General features: G+C 41.0%; 1 protein-coding gene across 1 annotated transcript in view; it reads left to right on the forward strand.

The window, feature by feature from the left end:
• Positions 1 to 23,721, forward strand: part of si:ch211-191a24.3 (tensin-3) — a 35,162-nt gene extending 11,441 nt beyond the window's left edge. Inside the window, 16 exon segments of the mRNA XM_025010815.2 lie at positions 1,117 to 2,010; positions 3,864 to 3,994; positions 4,735 to 4,843; positions 4,930 to 4,962; positions 4,965 to 4,991; positions 15,370 to 15,526; positions 17,130 to 17,566; positions 18,074 to 18,157; positions 18,284 to 18,415; positions 18,661 to 18,756; positions 19,029 to 19,106; positions 19,537 to 19,614; positions 19,712 to 19,880; positions 20,785 to 20,853; positions 21,762 to 21,791; positions 23,101 to 23,721. Coding sequence (XP_024866583.1) covers positions 1,117 to 2,010; positions 3,864 to 3,994; positions 4,735 to 4,843; positions 4,930 to 4,962; positions 4,965 to 4,991; positions 15,370 to 15,526; positions 17,130 to 17,566; positions 18,074 to 18,157; positions 18,284 to 18,415; positions 18,661 to 18,756; positions 19,029 to 19,106; positions 19,537 to 19,614; positions 19,712 to 19,880; positions 20,785 to 20,853; positions 21,762 to 21,791; positions 23,101 to 23,242 — 2,666 coding nt within the window. The 3' untranslated portion in view covers positions 23,243 to 23,721.
• The last annotated feature ends 2,510 nt before the right edge of the window (positions 23,722 to 26,231 follow it).

Here is a 26,231-nt window from a genome sequence, read left to right on the forward strand (position 1 = left end):
AGCGATTTCAGAGTTTTCATTATAAATAAATTATAGATTTGCAAATCGTTAAATTGCTTTTATTTAACTTAAAGTTGAACAAACAATTCTGTTCATTATCTGGTCTACAAATATTTAAAACCAAAAAGTTTTCTCATCTAACCTTTACTTTTGTTTCCTCCGTGCTGTAAGGCCTGCAGATCTTTTGTTGTGAAAACTGAAAGTGCGTCACAGAAATCAGCTCCATCTGTCCTCAGGTGGACGTCTCAGAAACATGTCCTTCCTGTGACGCTTGAATCCGTCAGCCCACACACAGGCGCTCTGTCTTATCTCCAAAGAAAACTCTTGGTTAAATTTTTATCAAGTGAAACGATTGAGACATTTCAGGGCTAAGCCAAAAAAAAAAAGTGCTTAAAAACAGGAAATGACTCAAAAATCTGATAAATGTATATTTTACGTTTCTTGCTCTTGTTTAACTTTCAGTCTTAATAAATGTTTTGTTACAGTGAAACTCCAACTCCTAATTAATTGGGACATTGTGTAAACTGTAAATAAAAATCGAAACCCATTATTTATTCAGAGTGGAAGACAGTAAATATTTTTATATGTTAAACTAAGAAATGGCATATTTTTTCAGAACAAATGAGGGTTTATGAGATTTGCAAAGCATTCATTCTGTTTTTATTTACATTTTACACAACTTTCTGAAGTTAGAATTGTACTCGTTCTGCCTGTTTTAGACCAAATAAATGAACTAATGAATAAAGTAATTGTTAAGTGAATTATTTGTAGTTACCATGTATCCGCAGAAAATATGTGGCGCGTAAAGTTTTGAATAAGTGTCGAAAGGAAGCACAACTTTATTAGAATAAAAGTGAATCTTATTATAAACTGATACCAGAACTTCTCATTTTCAGCTTCTTTTAGATGTTTCTGACATAATTTCTGGATAAATATACAGTTAACACATAAAACCATAAGTCCTGTGGTAATTTTACAATAATTAGGTTTGTTTGTTTGTAGTAAAAATAAGAAATAAGTGTTTTCTGTTGAACTGAAATTGTAAGTAAAGACAGTAGCAACTACATGTCAACATGTACAGCTTTTACTGACCAGAGTGATCGTGTCTCCTTCCAGCTCCTCCTCACCTCCTGGAACCTGGAAATGAAAGTTTGTACTCCAAAGTGAGGAAGAAGAGCAGTGAGGAAGGAGCGTCGTTCGCGCTGACCACCAGAAGTCCGAGCCGCAGCGACCGGGCGCCGTCTGCCAGCAGCGACTCGGGCCTGTCGGTCACCTCCCAGGGCCGAACCGAAAGCAGACAGAGAAGAGGGGCCTCGCAAGACCAGCTGAACCAGGGAGGGAAGCTGATATTTGGGGCAGAGTCGGAGCCCATCCAGCCTCTTCTGGAGGTCATGACTGAACTTGCTTTGTGTGGTCGTGGGGAGGGAGAGATGGCTGGAGATGAGTCTGGACTGGGACACACCATCAATGGAGAAGCTTCATCAAGTGAGAGGGAGACGGACATCCTGGACGATGAGGATGAAGGAGGACCGGGTTCTGCTTGCTCCCTGTCCTCTGAGAACCTGCCTGAAGCTCAGAAACCTGCCAGAGCCGAGTACTCCACTCACTCCTGGGTGCGACAGCACCAGATAGTGGATGCAATCAGTGACAGTTTGCTTCCAGTGGGTCCAGAGGGGAGGTCAAACAGGCTGAAGAAAGACAGACCACCACCTCTGGTTGCTCCTGAAACGCCGCCTCGAGGGCTCAGCAGCAGGACGGCCGTGCAGAAAGGCCTGATGGTCGAGGAGAACACACAAAACTCCCAGTCTGCCAATACCACCTCGTCCTGTCAGGAAGACGAACTGGCATCATTAACGACAGACATCGATGAGTCCATAGAGCAGCTGAACCAGCTGATTCTGGACTTGGACCCCACTTTTGTCCCTGTTCCTACACGCTGCTCCCCTCTGTCCCGCTCTGCCTCACTAAACACCAACGGCCTCAGCCTCAAAGGACATGTCCATCAGTCAGGTAAGGCTAATCTGGACATGTCTAAAACGTATTACACCACAGACCACTACACTAACACAGCTGTAACAACAAACATCATTTACCTCCAATATACTGGAGTGGGAGCACTTATCCCTGATTTTAAATACAGTATTTTGTGTAAACTGAACAATTATTATAGAAAAAACATTTTCAGCAAGCCTCACGTAGCAAACTACATCCATGCCAACACGTTCATGGGTAGATAAGGCTTGTAGTCTGCATTCTGTAGGACTTATTTCAGCTTCAGCACACCTGAAAGTGGAAATCTCCATCTAAGAAAGAAATATGTCTGTTTTTGTTTGAAGGAGTGTTTGTAAATGTGCATCGTGTTTGCTGAAAGGGTGGAAGCGCTTGATTAAACAGGTAGTGGACAAGCTTGGTGTAAAATCAGGTCCTCTGCTTGCGACACAATGATGTGTTTACTCTCCAATCTGTCTTCTTTTAAAGGGAAATATGAAGCGCTGGAAAGTTACATAACTGGATATATTAAAGACAGTGAAACGACACAAAAACATTGCTTTCTCGAGTAATTAGAGTCAGATTTCGACTTACAACCCAAATGATAATCTAATACTTTTTTTTTCCTTCCTTCTTGAGACAAAAAAAACTCTGATCCTGATCATGTTTTATGGCTCTTGTCTTGTTGAAACATGATGAATTTATTACATCACTTGATGATGCCCAAGAGGAAGACTCGTTCTATGACCTCTGACCTCTGAGCAGTCTGAAGGTTTTAACCCGAACCAACCGAGACCTGACGGGGTGGGCTTCGCAGCACCTGAGTCTTGTGTTTTTGGTCTTCAGGGTTGTGCCACAGCTTAACCTCTCATCCTTTACCTATTAGTTCACACTGAAACCTCAAATTTGTGAGCAGTAAGTGGACACGAGTGTTTGTACATATGTAGGTCGAGTGTTTCACAGGACGGGAGGCTGACGTCTCCCCAGGGGAACACTTTAAGCTGTAACTAACACTTGCTTCGCTACCAGGAGACGTTTTGAAGCAGGAATTTGTAAGAGATCAGGAATGCTTTTGAGGTTTTGACACAGCGCCTTCGCCCTCTCATCCTCATCAAAAGAGAAAAAGTCCTCCAACAAATGCTGTGGACATTAGGTGATACTTGAGACTGAACAAACCTCGGAGGAGGCTGAGACAGTAGTCAGATTAGTTTCTGAATTCCAGCTTTGCTTTCATGCAATTCTGAGACAACAGAATATCAGTCCTCCCTACAAGTATGAGTCCTTTCTACTGGTTAGCATTGATGCTGTGAGCCACAATTAACCCATGATGCTCGATAATTAAGTGATTTTATAAATATTTTACAAGAACTACTGGAAGGGTTTCTTCTTTGCTCCGTAGAGCAGATATTTGTCTTCTTGAATAAAGATTTTCGAGCACCTCTGACCTCAGAGGACGATGATTTACTCATATCTGAGAAACAAATGTGTGGGTTTTTTTCCAGCAGATGTTTTTCCAACAAGACACGGCGAGCCACCATCTGTCTTAGTCACACGTGCAGAGTCTGAACGCTCACACCAGCACTCGGCTGATAAACACGCTGATAGAAGCTTTTGTCAGAGACAAACACAGCAAACACTAATCACAGTCATCACTTTTTATTGCCAGTTTGGCGTCTGTTCACAGCAAAATGTCAGTTTGGTTCAATGTTTTGACTTTTTTTTAAAAAAAAACAAGACTCGGCATAACTGTTTTGCGGGCATTACATTTAATAACAGAACACACGACTGGGTTTGATTCAATAGTTGACAGATTATAATCTGTTTCACTGTCTGCCTTCCACCTTCTTCCTCTTCCTCACCCCACTCCTGATCAGGGTGGAAACAGCAGAAACATATCAGTGACGTGTTGGACTACGCTGGGCCCCAGAGTCCAGGACGGAGGGGGGGCGGACCTCAGAGCTTTAAAGGCTCCTCAGCCAATAGTCCCACCTTCTTGTCCTCCCAGGTAAACACTGCTTCACTTCACCTGACTGCAGATATTTAACCCACAACACGCCACAACTTCAAAAAAAATGTAGAGCTCTTTCAAACTAAGCTTTTAAAATGAAACCAAAGGACCCACAGCTTCGACTAGAGAGTCCTCCATTGTTTTTGTTGGTGAATGTCACCTGCGTAGGTGACATGTCCGCTCTGACCGCCTGCTGAGTGTTGCACAATCAGTGTTCCCTTGGCAGTGCAAAAGCAAACATGTAGAGCCTTATAACCACTTCATAATTGAACTAATAGTCCTTATAACTCTTTGAGAATCTTTAGAGGTTCCGAAACACCTTTATTTTAATCTGGCAGCAAAGTGCAATATGCTATATTATGCAAATATCATATCTAAATAGTCAGAAAATGTGAATTTAAATGATTCTCAACAAATTTTGGAGGTTTAGTCTTCTTTAATGTGATAAGGGTAAAAGACAAAAAACAAACAAATCTATTTGAATTTTGACGCAGATAATTGATAGTATCTACACCTTCGTATTACTGTTCTTGTTTTTCAGTCTCTAGTTTTCTCTTCTTGCACTCAAGTCTTTCACTTCTGCGTGGCATGAATAGTCCAACTGTTTACACCAAAACACAGGCTGCAGCCACACACAGATCACAAGACTGATGTCTGCTGGTGTGTGTGTGTGGAGGGTTGTCACCTCCTCACACTTGTTTTCTTCTTACTTTTCTGTGTTTTTTATTTTTTTACAGCGTGGGCATCTCCACAAAACCATCAGCGTGGACAGTTGCAGCCAAATGGACAGTTCTGACATCTTTCCTCCAACTCCAGCCTTCCCAGTGTCTCCTCCAACCCCATACGGTAGGAGATAACGTACAAATGAACCCTTGTGGCCATGGGAGTGTCTGCGTTTGGAAATCTTATCAGTGCCTTCCTCCTTTTCCCAGCGAAACATTTCTCTGAATTTTCCCAGCTCAGGGCAGGTGGGATCAACACAGCTGGACACAAGGTGCACTTTATGAAAAATGTTTGTGAGATGACTGTGTGAAAACCAGAATCTTGAGCTCCTTACTGCAGCTGGACGATGTGTCCTTCTGGCACATTAGATTAAAAAGCCCCACATCTTGCCTGGAGTTTTCTGTTATTGGCTGAATTCATGGGCATGGTTTTTGAAAATCATTTGTCTTGTGTGTGTTTCCATTAAACTCATTCAAAAGCCAGGTTTTGAGAGCCTGTCAGACCTTGTGCGATAGCCAACGCTGGACGTTTGCTAATAATCCTTGACGGTAACAGAGGAAGAGACCACTGCAGGCAGGATGTCCACTCATGTCCTGTTCTGGGGGGGGGGTTGAAGGAGGAGGGGAGGCTCCTTTGTTGTTTGAACATCCTGCCTGAGAAGATATGCACCATGCAGCTGCGGGAAGAATTTACTGTAGTGTCAAAAAACATGATTGTTTTTTAATGGTTTAGGGCCATACTGTATCTAATCAGATCCACTATTGTGTTTTCTTTTTTAAAAAACATTTATCTTTACGTATATTTTTACTCTAAAAGCAGACTTGAATTATAAGACTTATTTTGAGAGATTCCACGGTGAAATCCAGTTGTGACGGCAAGAAAATAGTAATAAGAATGAATAAATTTAGAGAATTTTACTAGTGGGTGTTTTCATTTCAAATAGAAAAAGGTCAAGTTGTGCAGAAATAAATGTTCAGAATACTAAAATTACACCTTCCAAAGTGTTTACTCTGCGAGGCAAATAAAGCAGCTGCTCAAATTTACTTATTCAGGCGTCAGACAAATAGGTTTCATGGTGACGTCTACTTGTTTGGATCGCTCCCTTTAGAGGTCTCCATGGGATCATCTCACCCCATTTCTTGTATGCTCCTCTGTCACACCAACCTTCTGCAGATCCTCCTTCACTTCATCCATGAATCTTCTCTGTGGTCCTCCTCCCTGTGAGCTCCATATTTAACGTCCTTTGTCCAATATATCCACATGTCCAAACCATCTCAGCCTCACCTCTCTTGACTTTATCTCCAAACCTAAGCTGTCCCTCTGATGGACTCGTTTCTAATCCTATTCATTTTTGATCCCTCCCAGTGAAAATCTGATCATCTTCAGCTCTGCCATCTCCAGCTCCTCCGCCTGTCTTTTCGTTAGAGCTGCCATCTCCAAACCAAACGTCTTATTAGGTCTTTCTACCTTCTTGTTTCGCTCATTCTGTCTTAAATCACCCGACACTTGTCTCCATCCACTCCACCCAGCCTGCGCTCTTTGGAGGGTCGATCCCAGGTACTTAAACGCATCCAGCTTCAGTGCATCGAGTCTTTACAGCTTCATCGCTCCACCTGTCTCCCTCTCATGAACCCTCATCGTCTTACTTCAACTGAGTTTCATTCCTCTTCACTCCAGAGCATATCTCCACCTCTTCAGACTCTCTTCCACCTGCTCCACACTCTCACTCCAGAAGGTCATAACATGCAGGATAATACATAAACTTGAACTACAACTGATCCAAGCAGGAAGCTCAAAGGCAGTTTCTCTGCAGGGGGAAAAGAACTAAAATCAAACCAAGGAACACTATTTGTTTTGCCTCTGTAGATGCAAAGAAATTGTGCACAACACCTGTGTTGTTACACTCTTAAAGCGATATTTTTTATTGATTTCACAGTGACAGTTCATTGTTTTGCTAAATCAAGCATACACGCAGCACATACTTCATGTACTACAGCTCAGAGTTTTTTTTGCACAAACAGACAAGTAAATTTTCTACACATTTTACAATATTTATAAGGTCAGGCTTGTTTGTGATTAAATTGTCTGCTGTGGATGATTTTCAGATAATGGGGACATCTGGTAACAAAAACAGTGGTATTTATAGTGGAATTTGACTCTGTTGGCTGTTTTAAAGGTTAGTTTTGTCTATTTATCAGAGCAGAGAGGCAGCAGGATGGAGAAGGAATCGATATAAAGTGGTTATTAACTTGTGTACTGACAAATACCCCACTCTCTCGTTCTGTTGGACGGACAGAAGAATTTATTAGGAATTAAGGACACCAAATATCTTTTTGTTGCTGCCTTTTTGTGGGTCAGACAACGGTTTCCTGTTTCCCACAATAAATGCAGACGGGAGTCTGGGGAACAGTTTGCCGTGTCTGGCCAAAGCGAGACTCCCAATTTAAGTCATTTTCATTTTATTAGCAGTTATTACTGTCATTATAATCTGTCCCAAGGCTGAACTGCTGTGGACTAAAAGCCAAACAGTAGGCTGCGGTTCCTGCTGTTTTATCAACAGGCTGATCACACTGGGTATGCTGGGGTTGTTTTTATCAGATTTACACAATTAAAGTTACTTGTACTTTAAATTTCTTAATTTAAGTAAAACCGAACCACTGAGAGAGGTTATACAATATGTACTAGATAAGAACTGCCTCTTGAGTATAAACAGGAAATATTTTAGGATCTGCTTTTACTATCTCAATAAAAAATAACCACTTTTTAAGACAATAGTTACTTTTTTGCTTACACTTTGATTAGAAGATTACCATCCTGTTTTTAAGTTAGAAGGATTCCTGCCAGGCAAAGTCAAAATGTTTAACTTGGCATCATATGAAATCCTATTAATTTAATTAATTTATTAAATTCTTGTACTATGGCAAACTTAAGTAACATTTACTAAAGTATAATTTAGCTTTATTAGAAAGCAGTCACTCATGAAAGTAAAAAGATTGTGGTATGAACTGTGATCCATTTGTTTTAAAATAAATAATACTGAACATGAAAAGACAAAAAAGGTTCTTTTTGGTCTAAAAGCCTGCAGATTGAAGGAACTCCTTCTATCTCCTCACTGCATTCTTGACAAAACGGTCAGTTTGTTCCTGACCTCAGTCCAAACTTTAACTCGGCTGAACTTTAACTCATGAAGCAAAATATAGCTTTCAAATGTTACATAATGTTATTTCCTGAGTGCATTTGTGGTCAGATCAAAACAAACAGACATACAGAAGCAGGATTCGGCACGAAGGAATGCAGATGCGGCTGCATGCTGAAGTTTAGCAAAGGTAGATGGTTCACCAGACAAATACCTCGCGAGTCAAAGGTCAGGAGAAAGTCTGAGCAAGTGGCAGACAGCAGCATCTTCAGATGGTTGGAATTGGTGTCCATAATAAATGTGGTCTCAGAAGCTTCAAGTGGCACTGAGAAGTTTGTTTTTTGTAATTGCCAGCCTCTTTTTGACCTCGACTGAAAGGCTGAATTATACGGTGATTAAAGATCAAATCATGTAGGCTTTTGCTGCTTATGTATCTTTATTTTATATTTACATGACATTATTTTAAACACGACCCCTTGTGACTTAAAATTATTGAACATAACGTCACTAAAAATGTAAAAAAAATAAGATTGCGCTTGTGTTGTTTTATTGTCTCAGAACTAATAGATATTACAGTAAATATAAATCTTTATAAATCTTAAATCTTTACAGAAACCTGAGCACCTGCTGACATTCCTAAAAGGTTTTAAATTCCTATATATTTACAAAACTTCAACACAAATAGCCAAGCAGCACAGATGGACAGAGCTGCTGCTCATGTCAGCTCGTTTCCTGCCACGGAGGTTAAATTGTGGCATGTAGCACATGCTTCTTTGGAAACTAAAGCAAACGCAACATAAATCAGTTCATCAGGAGGGTAATTCATGACATGCTAAGACGGGACACATGTCGGTGTGTCTGCATGCCTTTGTCCCTGTGTTTGTGGCGAGCAGATGGTGGGAGTGGACACATGCCTCAACAGAGGGGCCCTTCAAACACCATCACCTCCTATCACTTTCGCTGCTCCATAAAAGGCCACAGTTCACCTCTGACCCCACTGGAATCTGCTCCGATTGGGGGAAAAGTGCTTGCAGTGACCCAGCAGGAACAATGCTCAGTGGTCAGTAAAAAAAAGGGAGGGAGGGATGGATGAAGGAAGGTGGTGTATGGAATTTCTTCGTCCTCCCTCCCGCTTTTTGTCCCTCCCTTCATACAAACCCAGAAGTTGAGCGGCGTCACAACAAGCCAAGAACAAACCGGAGCTTACTCTTCCATCTGCAGGACAAAAGGAATCAAGCATGGCAGCAAAGCTATCCGGTGTTTAAAGAAATAAGGAAAAGAAAGTAAAACCCTCCAGCCGATGAAGCTCAGACTGGTTTTTAGCAAGCAGCAGAGGAGGAGGAGGGAGAGAGGAGGAGGTGGCTGGTTTCCTTCACACTGAGGGACAACAGAAAGAGTCACTTATTTAAGAGGAGGAAGGTGAGAAACAAACGGCAAAGAGATAACGAGAAAACATCTGGGACTGTCAGCATCATGGCTGCATCTCTTGGTATGCACACACACATACGGCGAGCAAAATGTTTACAAGATTGACATGATTCTGTGATTGTTGTTGTTGTTGTGTGTGTTTGAACAGGCATCAAACCCAATGATTAATCTATTAATTTCAACAGCTTTCCCTTAAAATCCTTCTTATTCTCCCGTTCTTTTTGTTGTTGTTGTTTATCCCTGCAGGGCAAACTCGCAGATAAACACAGGCCTTTTCTGTTTTCAGTTTCAGCTTTATTTTTTCATGCAACCCTTTTCATGACTCTTACGTTTTGTTTCTCTTTATGCATGAAAAAAGCAACTTTGTGTCCTGAATCTGGACGAAACGTACGGCACAGTCTGCAGCCTGTCTGATGTCTCACATTTGGTGGGACGATGAGGTGATCTGTTCCACTGCTGCATTCATGATCTCATCCTGTTAAAAGGCTTTTTTTGGCCTCCATGATACAGTCATGGCAGATGTATTAGTGGTTAACAAAGAGAAGCTGTTTCCCCCTCATTTTCCTGCTCTACTGACCCTGATTGCATTAAAAAAAACGTCTTTCATGTTTATTTTTGGACACTTACTGCGTTGAATGCCTCTGACTGAGCTGTCATGGTTAACAAAATGAGCCATGGGGTTAAAATATTGGCAAAATTGTTTGTTTCTACAGAAATGAACTTAGTCATGCTTAAATTTTCAAGTTCTCTGCTATTGTTCAGTTTTAGTCACAACTTTTGGTTTTCATCAATCCAATCCATGCAGAAATGAAGGAATGCACATCACCTACTGCCTTTCATGCCAAAGTTTTAGACAAATCATTATGCATTCGTTCTGGTCAAATCTTGTAAATGACATTATGCCCAGTCTCATGGCATATTGCAAAATCTCACAGGATCCGTTAGTGCTTGAAGTATGTTTTGTGGATGACTCTCTCTGACTACCACACCAAATTTCAGATCAATATCTGTAAAATTGACTGAGTTATCGACATATTTGTGTCACTATCTTGAATTGGGTTGAATCTGTTTGGTGGTTGGGGAGATATTTTGCTAACAGACTAACAGGGTTGAAGCCAACATTTAAAAAATATTTTGCTATGTGTAGTGCTCAAAGTACGCTTCAGGGATAATGCTGAACTACAACACCAAAGTTTAGCTGTAGATTTGATATGATCGGTTGCTGCAAGTTTCATTAAAATTCATCCAGTGTTTCACAAGATATTTTGCTAAAAGGCAGCGTAGACTGTAATAGATCATGACTGAACTGGAATTTTGATGTTTTCTCAGATGGGAAGTGATTCTCTTACTTGAAAATAGTGTTTAATGAGTAAAATAGAAGTCCAGCTTTTGATTCGACCTACTAGGATTACTGTCATCAGATCCGAGTTGCTGTTTTTCTTGGATGCAGCACAATTTTTTTTTCCCTGGCTACAAAAATCCAATTGAAGTTTTTCTCTAGATGAATAAAACAGACCATCAGTTGTGCACTTAGGGTCTGAATAAATCAGGCATGCATAAGAGTGTGAGCATTGTGGCTAAACATTTGGCAACCGTTGAGTGAGATTTAACACTTTCGTCTTTTTGGTTCACTGAAACAAAAGAGGGGACTTGATATCATGGGTTTTACACCAACATGGTTCTTTCACATATTTGAGTGGTATATGACATCAACCAACTGTGGTGGTGAAAACTGCTGAAGGATTGTTTGTTTTGGTCCCTTTTCCCTCTCTCTTTACAAACCTTATTTAGTGTTTCATAAAAAAAAGTACATCAATTTTGCTTGTTTATTTATACTTAAAACACTTAAATAATGCTACAGGCTAGAGGCTATTCTAATTAGCTAAATTAGAATCTTTTTTAAATGCTATAAATAATCCTTGAAATAAGATTATTTAATTAGTTCTTTGGAGAAAGTAACATAAAACTTTACATCTTTATGAACTGGACAATGTAATGTTTAGGATGCGTTATTTAAAAACTTTTGTTTTACTACAGGTAATTTAAGAAAGTATCAGAAGTACAAGCTGATATGGGATTTTTTTTTTCCAGTTTTAGGTGTTAAATAGTAAAAGGAGCCTCCTGTTGCATAGTGCTGTGTATGAATTCATCAGCAGGAGAAAAGTCCGTCACAATGTTTCCATGTGGAGAATTTCAGGAATTTCACTTCAATTTCAAACCCAAAAAACTGTTTTTTGTTTTTTTTTACCGAATATTTCTCTAAAGCAGGAAAAACACATCATTAAGAGTTTACTCTTATTCCTAAGCCATGACAGTTTAAGTCGTTTTAAATCAAGATAATTCTGACTCCAATAACACTCCTTGTGATGAAGATATTCTCTTCAAACACAGTTTTGTTTACCATGGTCCTTCGCCGTCTTCGCCGGTCACCACTCCGTTTGCAGAGCTGTTATTCTTCTCTCACTCTCCTCTCCTCCGCTTTTCCACCGAGTCGATAAAGCTGTCCCCCCAAACACCAGCGGTGGACAGAGGAATGTGATTTACAGACGACCACCTACTAGTTTGTCCTCCCCTACAGAAAAATGCTCTGACTCTGACCTGAATGAGAAGAGCCAGCAGCGAGAAGCAGCTTCAGACAGCTGAGTGCATTCTGATGGAAGGCCAGCCGACAACAAGGAACGAGAACTGCAGGCACAAAGAATCGGACTTTAGGCTCATCAGTAAGCTGTATAAATATGTACGTATGATGCTAGGTTCAGTGAGGTCCTCAGATTGGCTCTGTAGGGGCACTAGTGGAGCTTAGAGAAAATGATAAACCTTCATACAGAAAGTAAGAATTTTGGCATCGTCTTTCCTGGCTTCCTTGCCCTCCCATCTGTTGCTCTTTTGAGGACTTCCTTGCGAGGCACCACCTCTCATCACCCGAGTAACTTGTCTCTTCGAACCCCATTCAACAAGGGATTGCTGCACAAAGGTCTCTGGGATGACGGTTTTAGTCACAAAACTCTTGAGCTCTGCAGATTGTGGGCTGAGGGCTTTGAGAATTTCCAACATAGGGACAGATGACCTTGGTGACGGTCCTGTCCAGTTTGTAGTTTTTGGTTGCTACTGATGAGGAGTTTCAATCCCAAATCTGAAGCGATACACTCCTTGAAGTCAGTTTGCCTCTCTTTCCAGGCACTTCATTTTGCAGTAGAAGCTGTCAGAGTTCATCTAACTGGTATCTGGGGAGTTTAGAAGTCCCTCTGTGATGTTCTTTAGGCCATTTATAAGCATATTTTGCATGGCTAACTACTGTTCGTCTGGAACAGTCATACAGACCTCCTCATTAATAGTACCTTTTCACAAATCCAGATCATCTATGCCGTGAAAGCAGATACACTCTCCATGCTGACAGACACTGACTTTTACCTACAACAACCTGAGCAACCAACCCAAAGTTTACTTTACCTAAAAGCAGCTGAATTGTGATCCATAATAACATTATAAATCGTCTATTGCTAATCTGAGACAAGCTTGTGTGGCAAAACTTGTCAGCTTCCTGCTGCACATTCACCCTGAATGACCTCCTGAATGAACAAGAGGTCCCATATTGAGAATTTCTGCTTGGATATTAAATGCATTGTACTGTGAACTGTTGTAGATGATTAATAATCAATAATAAGGTGCATCAGTAGGTCTTTGGATTACAGCAGGTGTCTTCCTCCTTTTCTTCATTCCTTCCTCCCTTTATGTGACCAATTTGAACAGCTGTAACATGCCGCCAAAGTTCAGGGTCAGCCTCGTGTACACAGACCAAATGCTTGTTCCGACATTCCTGTGGTCTGCAGGGTGTTTGTCCAGCATGTGCATAATCATCACTGTGTTTATGCATGCTTGTAAATTCAGTAATCTCTACTGGTACGAAATAAAAGCTTCAGTTTTCTCTTCATTTTTGTGTCCCGAGGCGTGGTCGAAGGAGGAGAATGTTTACAGATAACCTTGCCGAGCCGTCATTGATTAATAGGATTTCTCTTTAAACCAAGCGTGAAGGAATGCACACTCGCCATCTGACACATATCTGTCACTCTCTGCCATCCAGAAAGTATGTGCATGTGTTGTGGGTTGGGGTTAATGCTGCTGGTAGTTGGAAGACGCGTCCGCATGGGTCTGCGTACCATCTGGAAAGGTTTCTGCACAGTTTGATTGTAAACAAATACAGACAGCCTAAGCACATCAGTTATTTGGCAAGTAGTGTGGAGCTGAAGTAAAGAATCAAATCATTTGTTCTTTGTTAGGAAAACAGGAAACAAGATGAAGACGTTTCAGAAAAACATTGTCTGCATGGGTTGAAGAAGGGGTTTAGATTGCCATTTGTTTCTCTCCTAAAGCTTTAGTTTTTTTACTTTAACTTAAATTTTGAGCATTAGTTACCAAAACCTGATCAGTGCTGCACAATACAGTAATGCCATCATTCAGAGATTTTGGTCGTTTAAATAATCCAACTGTTCTAGTTAACGCTTTCTGTCTGACACCAGATCTGATCCGTCTGGGTGGAGATGACAACAGTCTGTCGCAGACCTGCAAAAACATAAAAATAAACCCTTCTGCCTTTCTTCACACATAATTCTTCTCAGCTGCTCTTTGCTGGATTTCCTCCACATTCTTCTGAGCTACTTAAGAATTAGAATCATCTTTTTCTTTGACTCTTGAGTAAATAAATGTCATTCTTCTGTATTTTTTTTAGAATTATGCAGTATGACATTGCATGCTTCATTTGTTTGATGCCAGTTTGCTCAAACGGCTGGAAAAATAAAATAAAATAGTTGCACAAGTGCACACGGTACAGAATCTCCACAACCTTGACATTCCATTTTCCAGGACCGGCCTGGAAATGTGTAACTGTGGAGGGGTGGTGCGATGATGACCTGTGGAGCCTCACAGAACAGGAGTCAGCCGTTTGTCGGCGGTGCAGCTGTGGTTTTAGCTGATCTGTAATCAGCCGATTTGACAGACCGCAGTGAAGAGAATCATCTGTGGGAACTCCGAGACACACGAGGATCGGATGCTTTCTGGGAATCCTCCAGAGAGAGAGAAAAAACTGACAGACTGTGGGAATGTTTGAGTGATCCTTTTCAGTTTGTGTTTGTCTCCTATAAGCATCAACAACCTCAGCTGTTGGTTACTTTGTCTCCTGTAGGAGTTTGAGCCTTCGAGACTTCAGCAAATTTAAATTTTATTATCTCCACAACGTAATTTATTTAGTGTATGATATTTTGTAAAGAAGGTAAAAAAATGAATAAAATCATTTTAAAAGTCCAGCGTTCACTGTTAAAATAAGCTCTGGAAAAAAAAGGGAGTTCAAAGAGGCACACATACCTAAAGAATGTCCTGTTTAAGTGTATTTCTTGCCATTTTTCAGGCACACAATAACAGTTTACCTGGTTTACATAAACCAAAGCTTTATTTGGACTATTTGAAATCAACACATGTGATTATATAATCCACTTGAGACGGTGTCGCCTGTCCTGTTCAGTACGATCACAAACAAAGCTGGTGGCTCGGTCCAAATTCCTGCCCCTCCGAGGGCTTGAATGGAGGGAAGGAGTGGAAGGCGAGGAGGGGGGAGGAAACTCAACGAGCGAACAACGAGCTCTTTATAATGATTGACTGTTTTCACGGTGACTCATGGTGCTTTAGAGCCCTGACTGCAGCTCGAGGAGGCCAGTCCTTGTGTTTGCTGAATGACACACTGTCTTCAGGACGTCAGAATGTCACGATGCGTCTGACAGGACACCCTGCCGGCTTCTGCTTCAGTCCAGAAACTGGACCTGCACATTTCGGCCATTTATCCACAAAACGATGTTGTCTTTGGTGATGTAATGAGAAATAGGTTAAAAAAAAGGTATAGGATTTCTGTTAAAACGCAGCAGGCTGTTTAACTTTCTTCTTCTATAATCCAAATAAATGTAGGGACCCAACGACAGCAAACACAAGTGTAAGCAGTTTTGATACAGTCCGGTGTATCTGTGTCACATCCTGGGAGTCCTTCACCTATTTCTCACATCATGTTGTTGATTTCATTTCCTGTTCTTGTTCTGGTCAGATTCGCGGAGTTTCCTGGACAGCATGAACCACAGCGGCGGATCCGCAGACGGAGAGCTATTCCGATCAGACGTGCCGGTCGCTCCTGCTTCCTGTCAGAGGACCTTCGGCTCCATGTACTCGGTGTCGTCAGGCAGCCCCCTCCCACACACAGACAGGTACGCACCAACAGTCCCAGGTGTCCTAAGCTGTTAGAAACTTTCTTCTCAAACTGTGGTTGGACAGAAACGCAAAACAAGGCAAGAAATGTTTCTGCCCTTGAGAATGTGGGTAAACACCAAAATGCAATAAAAAGCTTTGTTTAAATGTATAAATTCATGCCAGTTGAGGTGGTTCAGGCATCTGATCAGGAAGTCTCCTGGATATCTCTGTCTGGAGGTTTTCTAAGAGGAGAACCCAGGCCAGATCCAGAATTCACCAGTGGGATTATGTGTCCTCTCTGGCCTGGGAATGCCTTGGGATTCCCCAGGAGGAGATGGAGAGTGTTGCTGGGGGAGAGGGAGGTCTGGGTTTCCCTCCTGGACTTGTTGCCTCTGCGACCCGACCACGGATAAGTGGCCACAAAATGAAAGGACAATTTCTTCTGCCAGGAAAATAAGTACCACTCGTGCTTTTTACCTCAAAATAAGGTTCCATCCCTGCAGCTCCAGCCTGGATTGCTGACACAAACCTGGTTTGCTCCATGGATTCGTGCTGTTGATTATGATCTGCAGCTTCAGCAGAAATTCAGATTTATCAGACGGGACTGTGTTGTCTGCTCCTGGTGAGCCCGGGCCCACTGCAGACTCTGATCTCTTGCCTGACAGGACGTGGTCGTTTCCGCTTGTAGCACTTTGTGATTCTTTTCTGCTAAGCTGCGTTTAAAAAAAAAAAAAAAAGTGTCAGTGTGAGTTAGTCTGCAACGCCTGGTTGATAAAACAATATCGCCATGCTTAGATGTTTATTTATCTGCCCTATTTTATAGAGAAAAATATGACTAATGTGACAAAAAAACACTTGAAAGCTGACCATTCAAGTTCATTCCACCTCATTTGTCCTTCCTGAGAGCTTGGACTCAATCAGGTTCAAATCAGGTCCAGGCCGGCATGAGATTCTGACGGGAAGATAACCTTGAGTTTCGTAGTACTTCTCTAATGTTTCTGCGTTTTGTAAAGTAATGAGTGCCTGACAAGTTGACATTAGTAATTAATAAGCTAGCCTGCTGCAGTGAGCTGTACATGTTTCAGCTGCTAACATGCTAACTCTTGTAGCTCGCTGCAAACCTGCGTTTCAAAACAGCGTCATCTTGAAAAGAAAGGCGGGTGATGCTCCTCTGTTGGACAAACCATAACTGACTGTGTTATTTGCGGGATAAAATGTCCAACCAACCAACGAGGTCTTCAAAGGTTTAAAGGGATGGCGTCTCAGAACAACAGGTCGGACACGTGGAGAGATGCTTGGAGCTCCATGTGACCAGAAACAAAACAAACCATTTTGTTTCTAGTATCTTATTAAAAAGGCACTGATGAAAAATGTGGTTTGCCTTGAAACCACCAGCTTCTAATTGAGCTGCTGGCTGGTGGACCCTCATCAGAAACCATTTGTTGCTGGCCATGCCATTGAGTTGATCTTCAGAAAAGGTCAAAGCTTTGTAGTGACAGTACAAACGTATTTCAAGAATATTCTGAAAACACGCTCATTCAAATCTTATACTTCCTGGATTTTATTATTGCATTTGTTGGTATTTGTCTCCACTTCCTGTCCTTCACTCTTCCTCTGCAGCTCCACTCCTCCTCCGGTGTGGCTCGACAGATCTCCGAACGCCCTGAACGCCCCATATCCCCGCCAGCCTTCACCCCCTCTCTCCCTCAGCTCCCCCAATGCCCACAGTTCTCCCCGGGGAGCGCTGAGGGGCCCGGGGGTCCGCAGCAGGGCCGACAGAGCGGAGTTGTCCTCGTTGTTGTTGTTGGGGAACGGCGGCCTGGATCACAGCCTGCTGGAGGCCATGGAGGGTCTTGGGAGCCTGAGTCTAGGGGGAGACGGGGGGCTTGCGCCGCTGCTGCCCGAGAAGAGGAGACCGGGTGAGGGGGGAGAGCTCGGCTCGCACTCCCCATCTCTGAGTGGATTCTCCAGCCCTCACAGTGACAGCAGCTTCAGCGTCCGGTTCTCTTCCTCCATGACCCCCGACCTGCTCGGTGGGGCCCAGTCACCCGGAGCAGGTACCCTGACCCAGTTAGAGGCTCTCTCTGAGGCACCAGTTCATTCGTTTTATTCCTGTTGGTAATATGATCTGAAATTTCAAGCTGTCAAACCGTCTCCTTTCAGTGTGTAAAAACTCAGACTCCTCCTATTTTCCAAGGAGTCACAGTTTTTATATCATAAACTCAAAAAAAGTTCAAATTCAAAATGTACTAAGTTAAAAGTAAAACATAATGTCAAACATTTGAATCAAGATAACTTTTATCCAACCACAGAAGAGAGAAAAACTTTGCTAATATCTCATTACAGCAGAAATTAATATAATTTCTGTCTTAAAATACCTGAATACAAATAAAAAATAGTAAATAAATCATAATCCCCTTCCCTATATTTTCAACCAGTTTTACAGGAACAACATTTTGAATCCAAACTTTAGATTTCTGTTCCACCTGACCAGAACATTTTTGCAGTTTCTGACTTCAAACCAGCCTGAAATCTAACAGAAACCCTTGATTTGTGTCCCTCAGACTCTGGCAGTAAGCAGGACACTGTGAAGTTTGTTCAGGACACTTCTAAGTTCTGGTACAAGCCCGACATTTCCAGAGACCAAGGTAAATATTGGCCTTGGAGCAGAAAGCCTAACGGCCACTTGTGAGCAGATAATACACCCTTGTGCAAAGTTTTCCTCCTAACTTCAACCTCTCTCTGCTTCCTCTCCGTGTTGACCCACTGAACAGCCATCGCCGTGCTAAAAGACAAAGAGCCCGGCTCGTTCATCGTCAGAGACAGCCACTCCTTTCGAGGGGCGTACGGCCTGGCCATGAAGGTGGCCACGCCTCCTCCGACTGTGTTACAACACAGTAAAAAAGGTGCTCTGAAAATGCTTAAAAAAATAAATGCTCTACAATGTTATTCTGTCTTTAATATTTTGTGTTAGCTTTATACACTTGATGACTTGTTTAGGAATGTCAAAGTAATAAAAAAACACATCTGAGTCAACGTTTTGGGTTAAAAAGGTCATCTACGTGAGCAGCTTCCTTCCTCCGATTATTCCTTTCAGTTGTGAATTCAATGCCTTTGTCCTAAAATGTTGTTTTTACTGAAATCTCTGCAGGAGGAGATCTGTCCAATGAACTGGTGAGACACTTCCTGATAGAGTGCACACCGAAAGGAGTTCGCCTCAAAGGCTGCCCCAACGAGCCGTACTTCGGTGAGCATCCTGCAAAGCTAGTTTGTTTTCTTATTTGTGTTTTTTCTATTTTTAAATCCCTAAAGATCTGAAGTACTGAAATTAGAACATGCACAAAAAAGATGTTTCTTTTTAGAGTTCACTTTGCTTCCTCAGATTTATTCCATGGAACTGGTCTAAAACAGGTTTATGATATGATTTTTATATGCTTCCTCTATCTCCCTCTGCTGGTGAGAACTGTTCAGTGCAGCAGGTGTTTGTTCTGGTTCATGATCGGTTTCTCTGCCCGTCAGGAAGTCTCACGGCTCTGGTGTGTCAGCACTCCATCACGCCCCTGGCCCTGCCGTGTAAACTCATCCTGCCTGACAGAGGTAAACAGTCTGCATCGCAGTTTGTCACGAAGCTAGAGCCGTGAGTTTCACCCTGAGGTGTGACGAGCAAAGTCATTTCAGCTCAGTTTAAAGGAAGACACAAACAAAACCAAATCTGCCGCAGAACAACACAAAGTGAGCCGAATCAAACTTTAGTGGAATTGATCTTACCAGCACATTAATTAACGAGGTCATCATTAGGTTAATCACTGTAATTAGTGTTCATTTTTACTCTAAAGTTATTTTCCTTACCCATCCTGTTGTCATGTAGCACATCTGTAGCAAATATATGCAATTAGCACAAATTTAGGTTTAAAAATAACTCATATTTTCACTTTTTCCCCACACTAAGAGCAGCAGTGATTGAAAACTAAGTACATAGGACCAACTCTGGGTTGTTTTAAATCTCATGTATGGTTTGATTCCGCAGACCCACTGGAGGAGCTAAACGATTCTTCACCACAGACTGCAACAAACTCTGCAGCCGAACTTCTCAAACAGGGCGCAGGTAACACATTTTCAGTTGATTCCTAACCAAAGGCGGCTGCATATAAATGCCTCGTTTTTTTTGTGTGATTTGCTCCTTTTATCCTGCGTGTTCGCAGCGTGTAACGTGTGGTACCTGGGCTCCGTGGAGATGGAGTCTCTGACGGGACAACAGGCGGTCCAGAAGGCGACCACTGTGACGCTGTCCATCGTCCCACCGCCGCCCTCCACCGTCGTCCACTTCAAAGTGTCGGCTCAGGGAATCACGCTCACCGACAACCAGAGGAAGTGAGCAGTAGTGAAAAATACAAATAAAAATATGACTCCGCAGACGCTACTAATAGTTCTTGTACTTCTAATACATCATACTTCTGCTTGAATCATTGCATTTATTTCTGTGATTTTGAGGATCTACTCCAAACCTCTTGATTTCTCTTCCTTATTCCTTTAGTTAGAAGACCCACTTGTTTGACAAAATAGTGCTAATTTGATAAAATTAGCCGTTTTAGAGCCTTTTCCAGCCAAAGTTTAGTCAGCATCAGCAGCTGGGACAGTCTCAGTTTCTACTGTTTGCTCTGACAGGTTTCTAAGTTGCGTATCTAAGCACAAGTCTACAAAAATGTAAAAGAATATATTCAAAAAAGTTAAAAAACAAAAACAACTGGACTTCTATTCTGTAGCTGAAGACGTTTCGCTTCTCATCCGAGGAGCTTTCTCAATTCAGAAATAGAGAGTGTGGAGTTGAGCTTTTAAAGCTGAGATGTGATGTAAGCTGGATCATCTCAGCTTTAAAAGCTCAACTCCACACTCTCCATTTCTGAATTGAGAAAGCTCCTCAGATGAGAAGCGAAACGTCTTCAACTACAGAATAGAAGTCCAGTTGTTTTTGTTTTTTAACTTTTTTGAATTTACCATGGCCTGGATGACTGAGAATCTACACCAGTGTAAAAGAATATAACAATATATTAGCTTTGACATATTAAAAAGGAGGTAAAAGACTAAAATTTACAAAATGACAATCGTTTGATTCAAAAACAGCCTCAAAAAATGAGATTAAAACACAAAAACAAAAAAATGGAAGAAATCTGACAATGTTTTATTTGGGTTTAAAAGAGTTTAACCATGTTGATATGTTTAGATGTTTTAATTCTGACAGTTTCAGGTGATCTCACGGATCTGTTTGATTCTACAGGTTGTTCTTCAGGAGACACTATGCTGTCAACACCGTCATTTTTTGTTCTTTGGACCAACAGGGCAGGAAGTGAGTAATAAATACTAACAAAACAACTTTCACTCCTAGCTCAGGACATGAGTCAATATCTAAATTTATGCACCCAGCTGAAGCTTTCCTTGAAGGCCAGAAAGGCCCGTTTACAGTTTACACAACTTCATCTGTGAACTAAAAGCTTGTCAGCTTCTCTAACGAGGCAGGAGGTAAACCACGGAAAGAAATGCAGGAAAAGAAAAATAAAAGCTCAGTTTAAACATTTTTAAGGTGAGTTTTCTGACAAACTGCCTCAGCTTTCTTCAAATCATTTAATCTCACCGATCTCCACCGAGCAGGTAAATGTTTTCGGTGGCGTTTGTTTGTTTGGCTTCTACTTCTTACAAATGTTATCACTTCCTGCCTTGCACACCACCAACATGAAGCCCAGCATGGTTCTGACTTCATTTTTCTGTTTGGACGTTTAACACAGCCTGATCTGGATTCATCTCAGATGTTTTTGATTAGCTGAAAGACAAGCAATCAGTGAAATTACCAACAAGGCGTTAAAGTTTTAAATCACCGCCACTCTGCTGAAAACATTTTCTAACATTTGCCTGAATCGAAGTGGTTTCACCGCTCAGACGGGACAAAAATAGTTTCCAGTAAAGCTTTGGTGTCTAACACTGGTCCTGCAGGTTTCAGGTGTTTCTCCGCTCTGACACACCTGATCAGGTTTCTGCAGTACCTGAAGACCTGCTGAGGACCTGCTGAGGAGCAGAGAAACATCTAAAACCTGCAGGATGGTCCTCCACTGATCTGAAGGGTCCATTCAGAAACTGAAACAATAAGGCTTATGTCACCAAGCATTTGCTCCAAAAGTAGACAAGATTTTAATCTTAATTTATCTATTTGATTCTCATTCACACTGAAAACGTGTTTTTTGTGTGTTTTGTCCCAAACAGGTGGAAAAGAGACAGCAGCTCGACTGCAAAGTACGTCCATTTCACACACGTTTCCCTGATAAATGTGTGTTTTTGCTTTTATAAATCCCAAAAGATTTTGCACTATCATGCGTTATCTTTCTATTTAAAGTAGTTTAATTAAACAAATTAGAAGCTCAAAGCAAAAAAAGAGTCTGATTACAGGAGAAACAATGATTTAAAATAAAAAATCCTAAAACCTCAACAGTTTAATCTTCAATTCATGTTTAAAAATTCTCTCACATGACAGCTTTAGTGTTGAATAGCATGACTTCTTTCTTAAAATTTTAATTTACTTTTATTAAAATTAACAGGAAACCAGTTTTGCAGTTTCATTAAAATACAAGTCCAGGTAATTACATAAAAATAAAACGTTTTGCTTGTTTTAAGTCCTACAGCCTCCATACATGTAAACGTTTAAAGTTTTGCATATGTGAATAAATATGTGCTGTTAACTTGGCATTTTGAATAGTTTATACATTTATTTTTTTGCTCTAAAAGTGTTTCTTTTTGGTCACTGTTCAACAAACTAAGCCGATGGCTAACTTCAATTAGCATGCTAACTGTTAGCTAACATGTAACTTAAAAGTTAGCAAGTTAGCATTCGTCTTTTAGACATTATACATAGTTGCCTTGTCATGAACTATTAATTAAAACCTAAATATGTTTATTGAGAACATTTACTCACTTTTTGTTATTTTATCTTCTGTCAGCGGGGAGGATTCGCGTGATAAAATGGGGCTGCGCATGCGCAGAATGAGATAAAAGCCCGGATTTAATTCAGCGAGGTTAAAAATGGTACAGTCCACTTTAGGGGGGCTTGAAATCATAAAACAAGATTGCTTTACGCAATCTTAGAAGAATCTAAGAATTAAAAATATATAACAGGTATATACTTTTACCACCTAAAATAGTTGTTTTTACTTTTTGAGTCGTTTTTAGGAAGGCAAAATTAAATGGCTTGCTCCCCTGATCCCCCTCTCATAAATAAAACATTTGGTTTCGTTCAAGAGTTATTTAATGGTTGCGTCTGAGAGGGTTAATGAGTTTTTATTTTTTAAAAGGTTTGCTTAAATGTTTAAATTTTATTTTTTAATGTTTTATGATGAAATTCTTCTGAGTTTTTAAAAGCTGTGAGCGTGCACCTTTTTCAGGATTATTAAAATTGTCATTAAATTTAAAATATCACCCACCTATTGTTTCTTAGAACATATTCCAATTTATATAAGGATAACTCACAATAGAGCTAATGTAATTGATCCCATTTGAAAAGTTGTTTTATTCAAGTTGAAGGAAACAGCTCTGTGTTTTTATCTTCCAGAATATTTGGATTTGTAGCCAAAAAATCTCAAAGTGAGACCGAAAATGTGTGCCATCTGTTTGCTGAGCACGACCCCGAGCAACCGGCCAGCGCCATCGTCAACTTTGTCTCAAAGGTTATGATCGGCTCACACAAAAAGTGACAAGGAGGGCAAAGAACCTGGACAGAAACAACACCCCAATAAGAAAGAGGAGACTTGAAATCCTCAGACTTGTTCCTGCAGGATGAACCCTGGCTGCACTGTGGGATGCTGCCACCAGGTGGCGCCAAACTCTAATTTATACAGATTAACAGCAGGAAATAACTTTCAGGTTTGTTTCTGGAGCTTCTGGTCAAAAACTGTACATAAACACAAACTGTCTTCACTAAAGTTTCAGGATAAAAGTACATTTTCATCACTGTCGGACTTTTATTCCCCGTATTTTTAAAAATAATTGTCCATCACAGCGAAGCAATAACTTCTAACTGAACCTGGAGAGTTTTAGATTTTTGACACATGAACTAATATCAGTAATTGTTTTTTTTTATTGAGCAGTAATGCACAGATTTAGTTTCAGCACCAGTAATCACAGGGCAATTAGTTTATTGCAGCAAAACCAACAAAAAGGTTTTTAAAAAATGTACCAAGAACTGATTAGTTGTGTATTTTCATATTTATCCCTTATTAAAGATGTGTAAAATTCATTGTTTCTAAACATACCTGCCATATATTTTTGTACATTAGAATAACAGCAAATTATATTGCATATTTTATTGAAAGAGCCACTACTTTATCTACCTATGTGTATTTGTTGTGCTACTAATACGGTTGTTATTACTGCGTGTTGTTAACCTTAATACATCTTTATGTACAGCTCTTTTCTCGTCTCCTGCTTGTGTTTCTTTTTCCTCAGATTTATTAAAGTTCAGCACAGTGTATCTGGTCAGAAGGCTTCGTTAAAGAGTTTGTTTTAGCAAAAAATACTATTTATTTCCTAAAGACTTCAGGTCTTTTTTTGCTGGATGTGCTCAAATAAAATGATCTAACCTGTTAAAAGAAAACAAACAAACAAAAAACAATGTAATTAAAGGCATACCTTGAAGGAATAGATATAACCCACCACCTTTCATGCCAGATTTTTAGACTTATGTTGACAAATGATGGAGTTGTAGTCATTTTGGTCAAACCTTAAAAATAACTCAGGCGGTAACACGAGATGTCACGCTCAGATTATGTATTGCAAACGACTTTCAGCTACGACCACTTCAAATTTTAGCTCAATATTTGCAAAACTGACTGATTTATAGCCCCTTTTGTGTTAGCTAATTCTGATTATTGTGCTTTGATTTGATTTTTGACTCCCAGCGATAACTTTCTGCAAGTTTCAGTTAAATCTATCCACTGGTTCAAGAGAAATCATGATGTCAGCTCATAAAAAGTCTGATTAAATGTGAACCTGTTTGGTGATTTTGGATGAACTTTTCCTTTTTTAGATTTTTGTTACAATTGCTGCCAATAGATTGCAGTAATAAGCCACCAGATTTGTATTCTGATTCAAAACTTCAGGAGGTTTCAGGGAAAATTACTTTCAGGTTTTAAGCCTTTATGGTCAGGTTTATCTGTAGCAGAAGAGTCATTTGTATGAAACTTTAAAAATGTGTGTGGATCTGTGAGGCACAAAGAGAATGTGATGCACCTCCAGGTGCCTCTCAGACAGACTGACGGCCATCAGATAGCAGCTCTGAAAGAAGCTCTATTCTGGTTCTGGGTCTCTGCAGGGAGCGCAGAGGAACTGGAAGTGGGACAGAGATGTGGGGACACACTGCCATCCTGCAGTCCTGCCGGGGCTGGGTGGTGGGGGGAGGCAGCATGGAGGGTGAGGGGTGCAGTGATGGTGTGTGTGTGTACATGAGGGGTGGGGGTGGCTTTCGGTGGTGGATGACCTCACCATTACGGGAAACTTTCCCACAGCCTGCACACAAAGAAGGCCGTCAAAAGGTAAAAAGGATGAGAAAGAATAGAAATTTAACACAGTGTGTAAAAAAAGGGAGGCAAAGTGAGGAAGAGTGGTTGGTGGATGAGAAAGAGCTTGTTTTGGAGTGGGAGTCGTGTTGCCTTTTCAGGGCTGCAGAGATTCTCGGGGTTGATAGAGGCTCTGCTTTCCCCTCACAGAGCTCCCAGTCTGCTGAGTCACCTGCCGCCATTTTCTCCCTCAGTTTGCACTTCCTGCTGCACTTCCTGTCAGGTGGCGCACCAGCACCTGGTGGCAAGGTGCTTTTCACAGACAACATCACATTCCTGGCATGTTTGGAAACCCAAAAGGCCGGCTTCCGTTCGGGAATGCCTCCCTGACAGAGTCTCTGTCAGCCTTCGATCCCCGGCCTCCTCTCACTTTATTTGAGTTAGCTATTTAAAGCCCGGGCTGAGCGCGCTGCTGGCTGCAGACACACACTCCGTCTCACACGCTCAAAACCACAACGACCCACAAATAATCCCGCTCCTATTTTAAATTGGGACAGTGCCTGTGGGCCTGACTCCAAAAATGTACATGTTTTCTCTTTATTTAGTCACGTTGAGCTTAAAAAGAGAAGTTTATCAGACTAAAAATAAAAGCAACATGACTAAACGTTTCTCTTACAGCTATAAGGACAGCTCTGGAGTGTGTGTTTAGAACTCAAAGTTTAATTGACGATAGATGTCATTTTGTAGCTAAGAGAATAAAAACAAAACAAAAGCTGTATTGTGGTTATTAGCAGTCAGTATCTTACCTGCAGAAGACAGAGTGATCTCACGCTGAAGTTGAGCTAACACCATCCAGATCAGGGACAAAAGACGAGTGAGTTTCTATCACCTAAAACAACCCAAACATCAAGCTGTTCATTCCAAGCAAAGAAAATATTCAATTTTTTTTACAACTTGTCACTTTTGCACAAGTCGCTCTTTTACTTTATCACAATTTTGTTGACCAAACAGGAATAATGTTGTTTCGTGTCACTGAAGAGTCACTACTCTAATAACTGAAGGCTGTAAAACTGGGTGATTGCAAAACTAAACATATCATCAGTTGTTTTTCTTTTTCTGGAGAGATAAAATGACATTTGTCTGGGGCTAGAAAGCTAGCAAACAGCAGCTAAAGTAAAATATATTTATT

This window comes from Kryptolebias marmoratus, linkage group LG24, assembly GCF_001649575.2.
Source record: "Kryptolebias marmoratus isolate JLee-2015 linkage group LG24, ASM164957v2, whole genome shotgun sequence".
Lineage (NCBI taxonomy): Eukaryota > Metazoa > Chordata > Actinopteri > Cyprinodontiformes > Rivulidae > Kryptolebias > Kryptolebias marmoratus.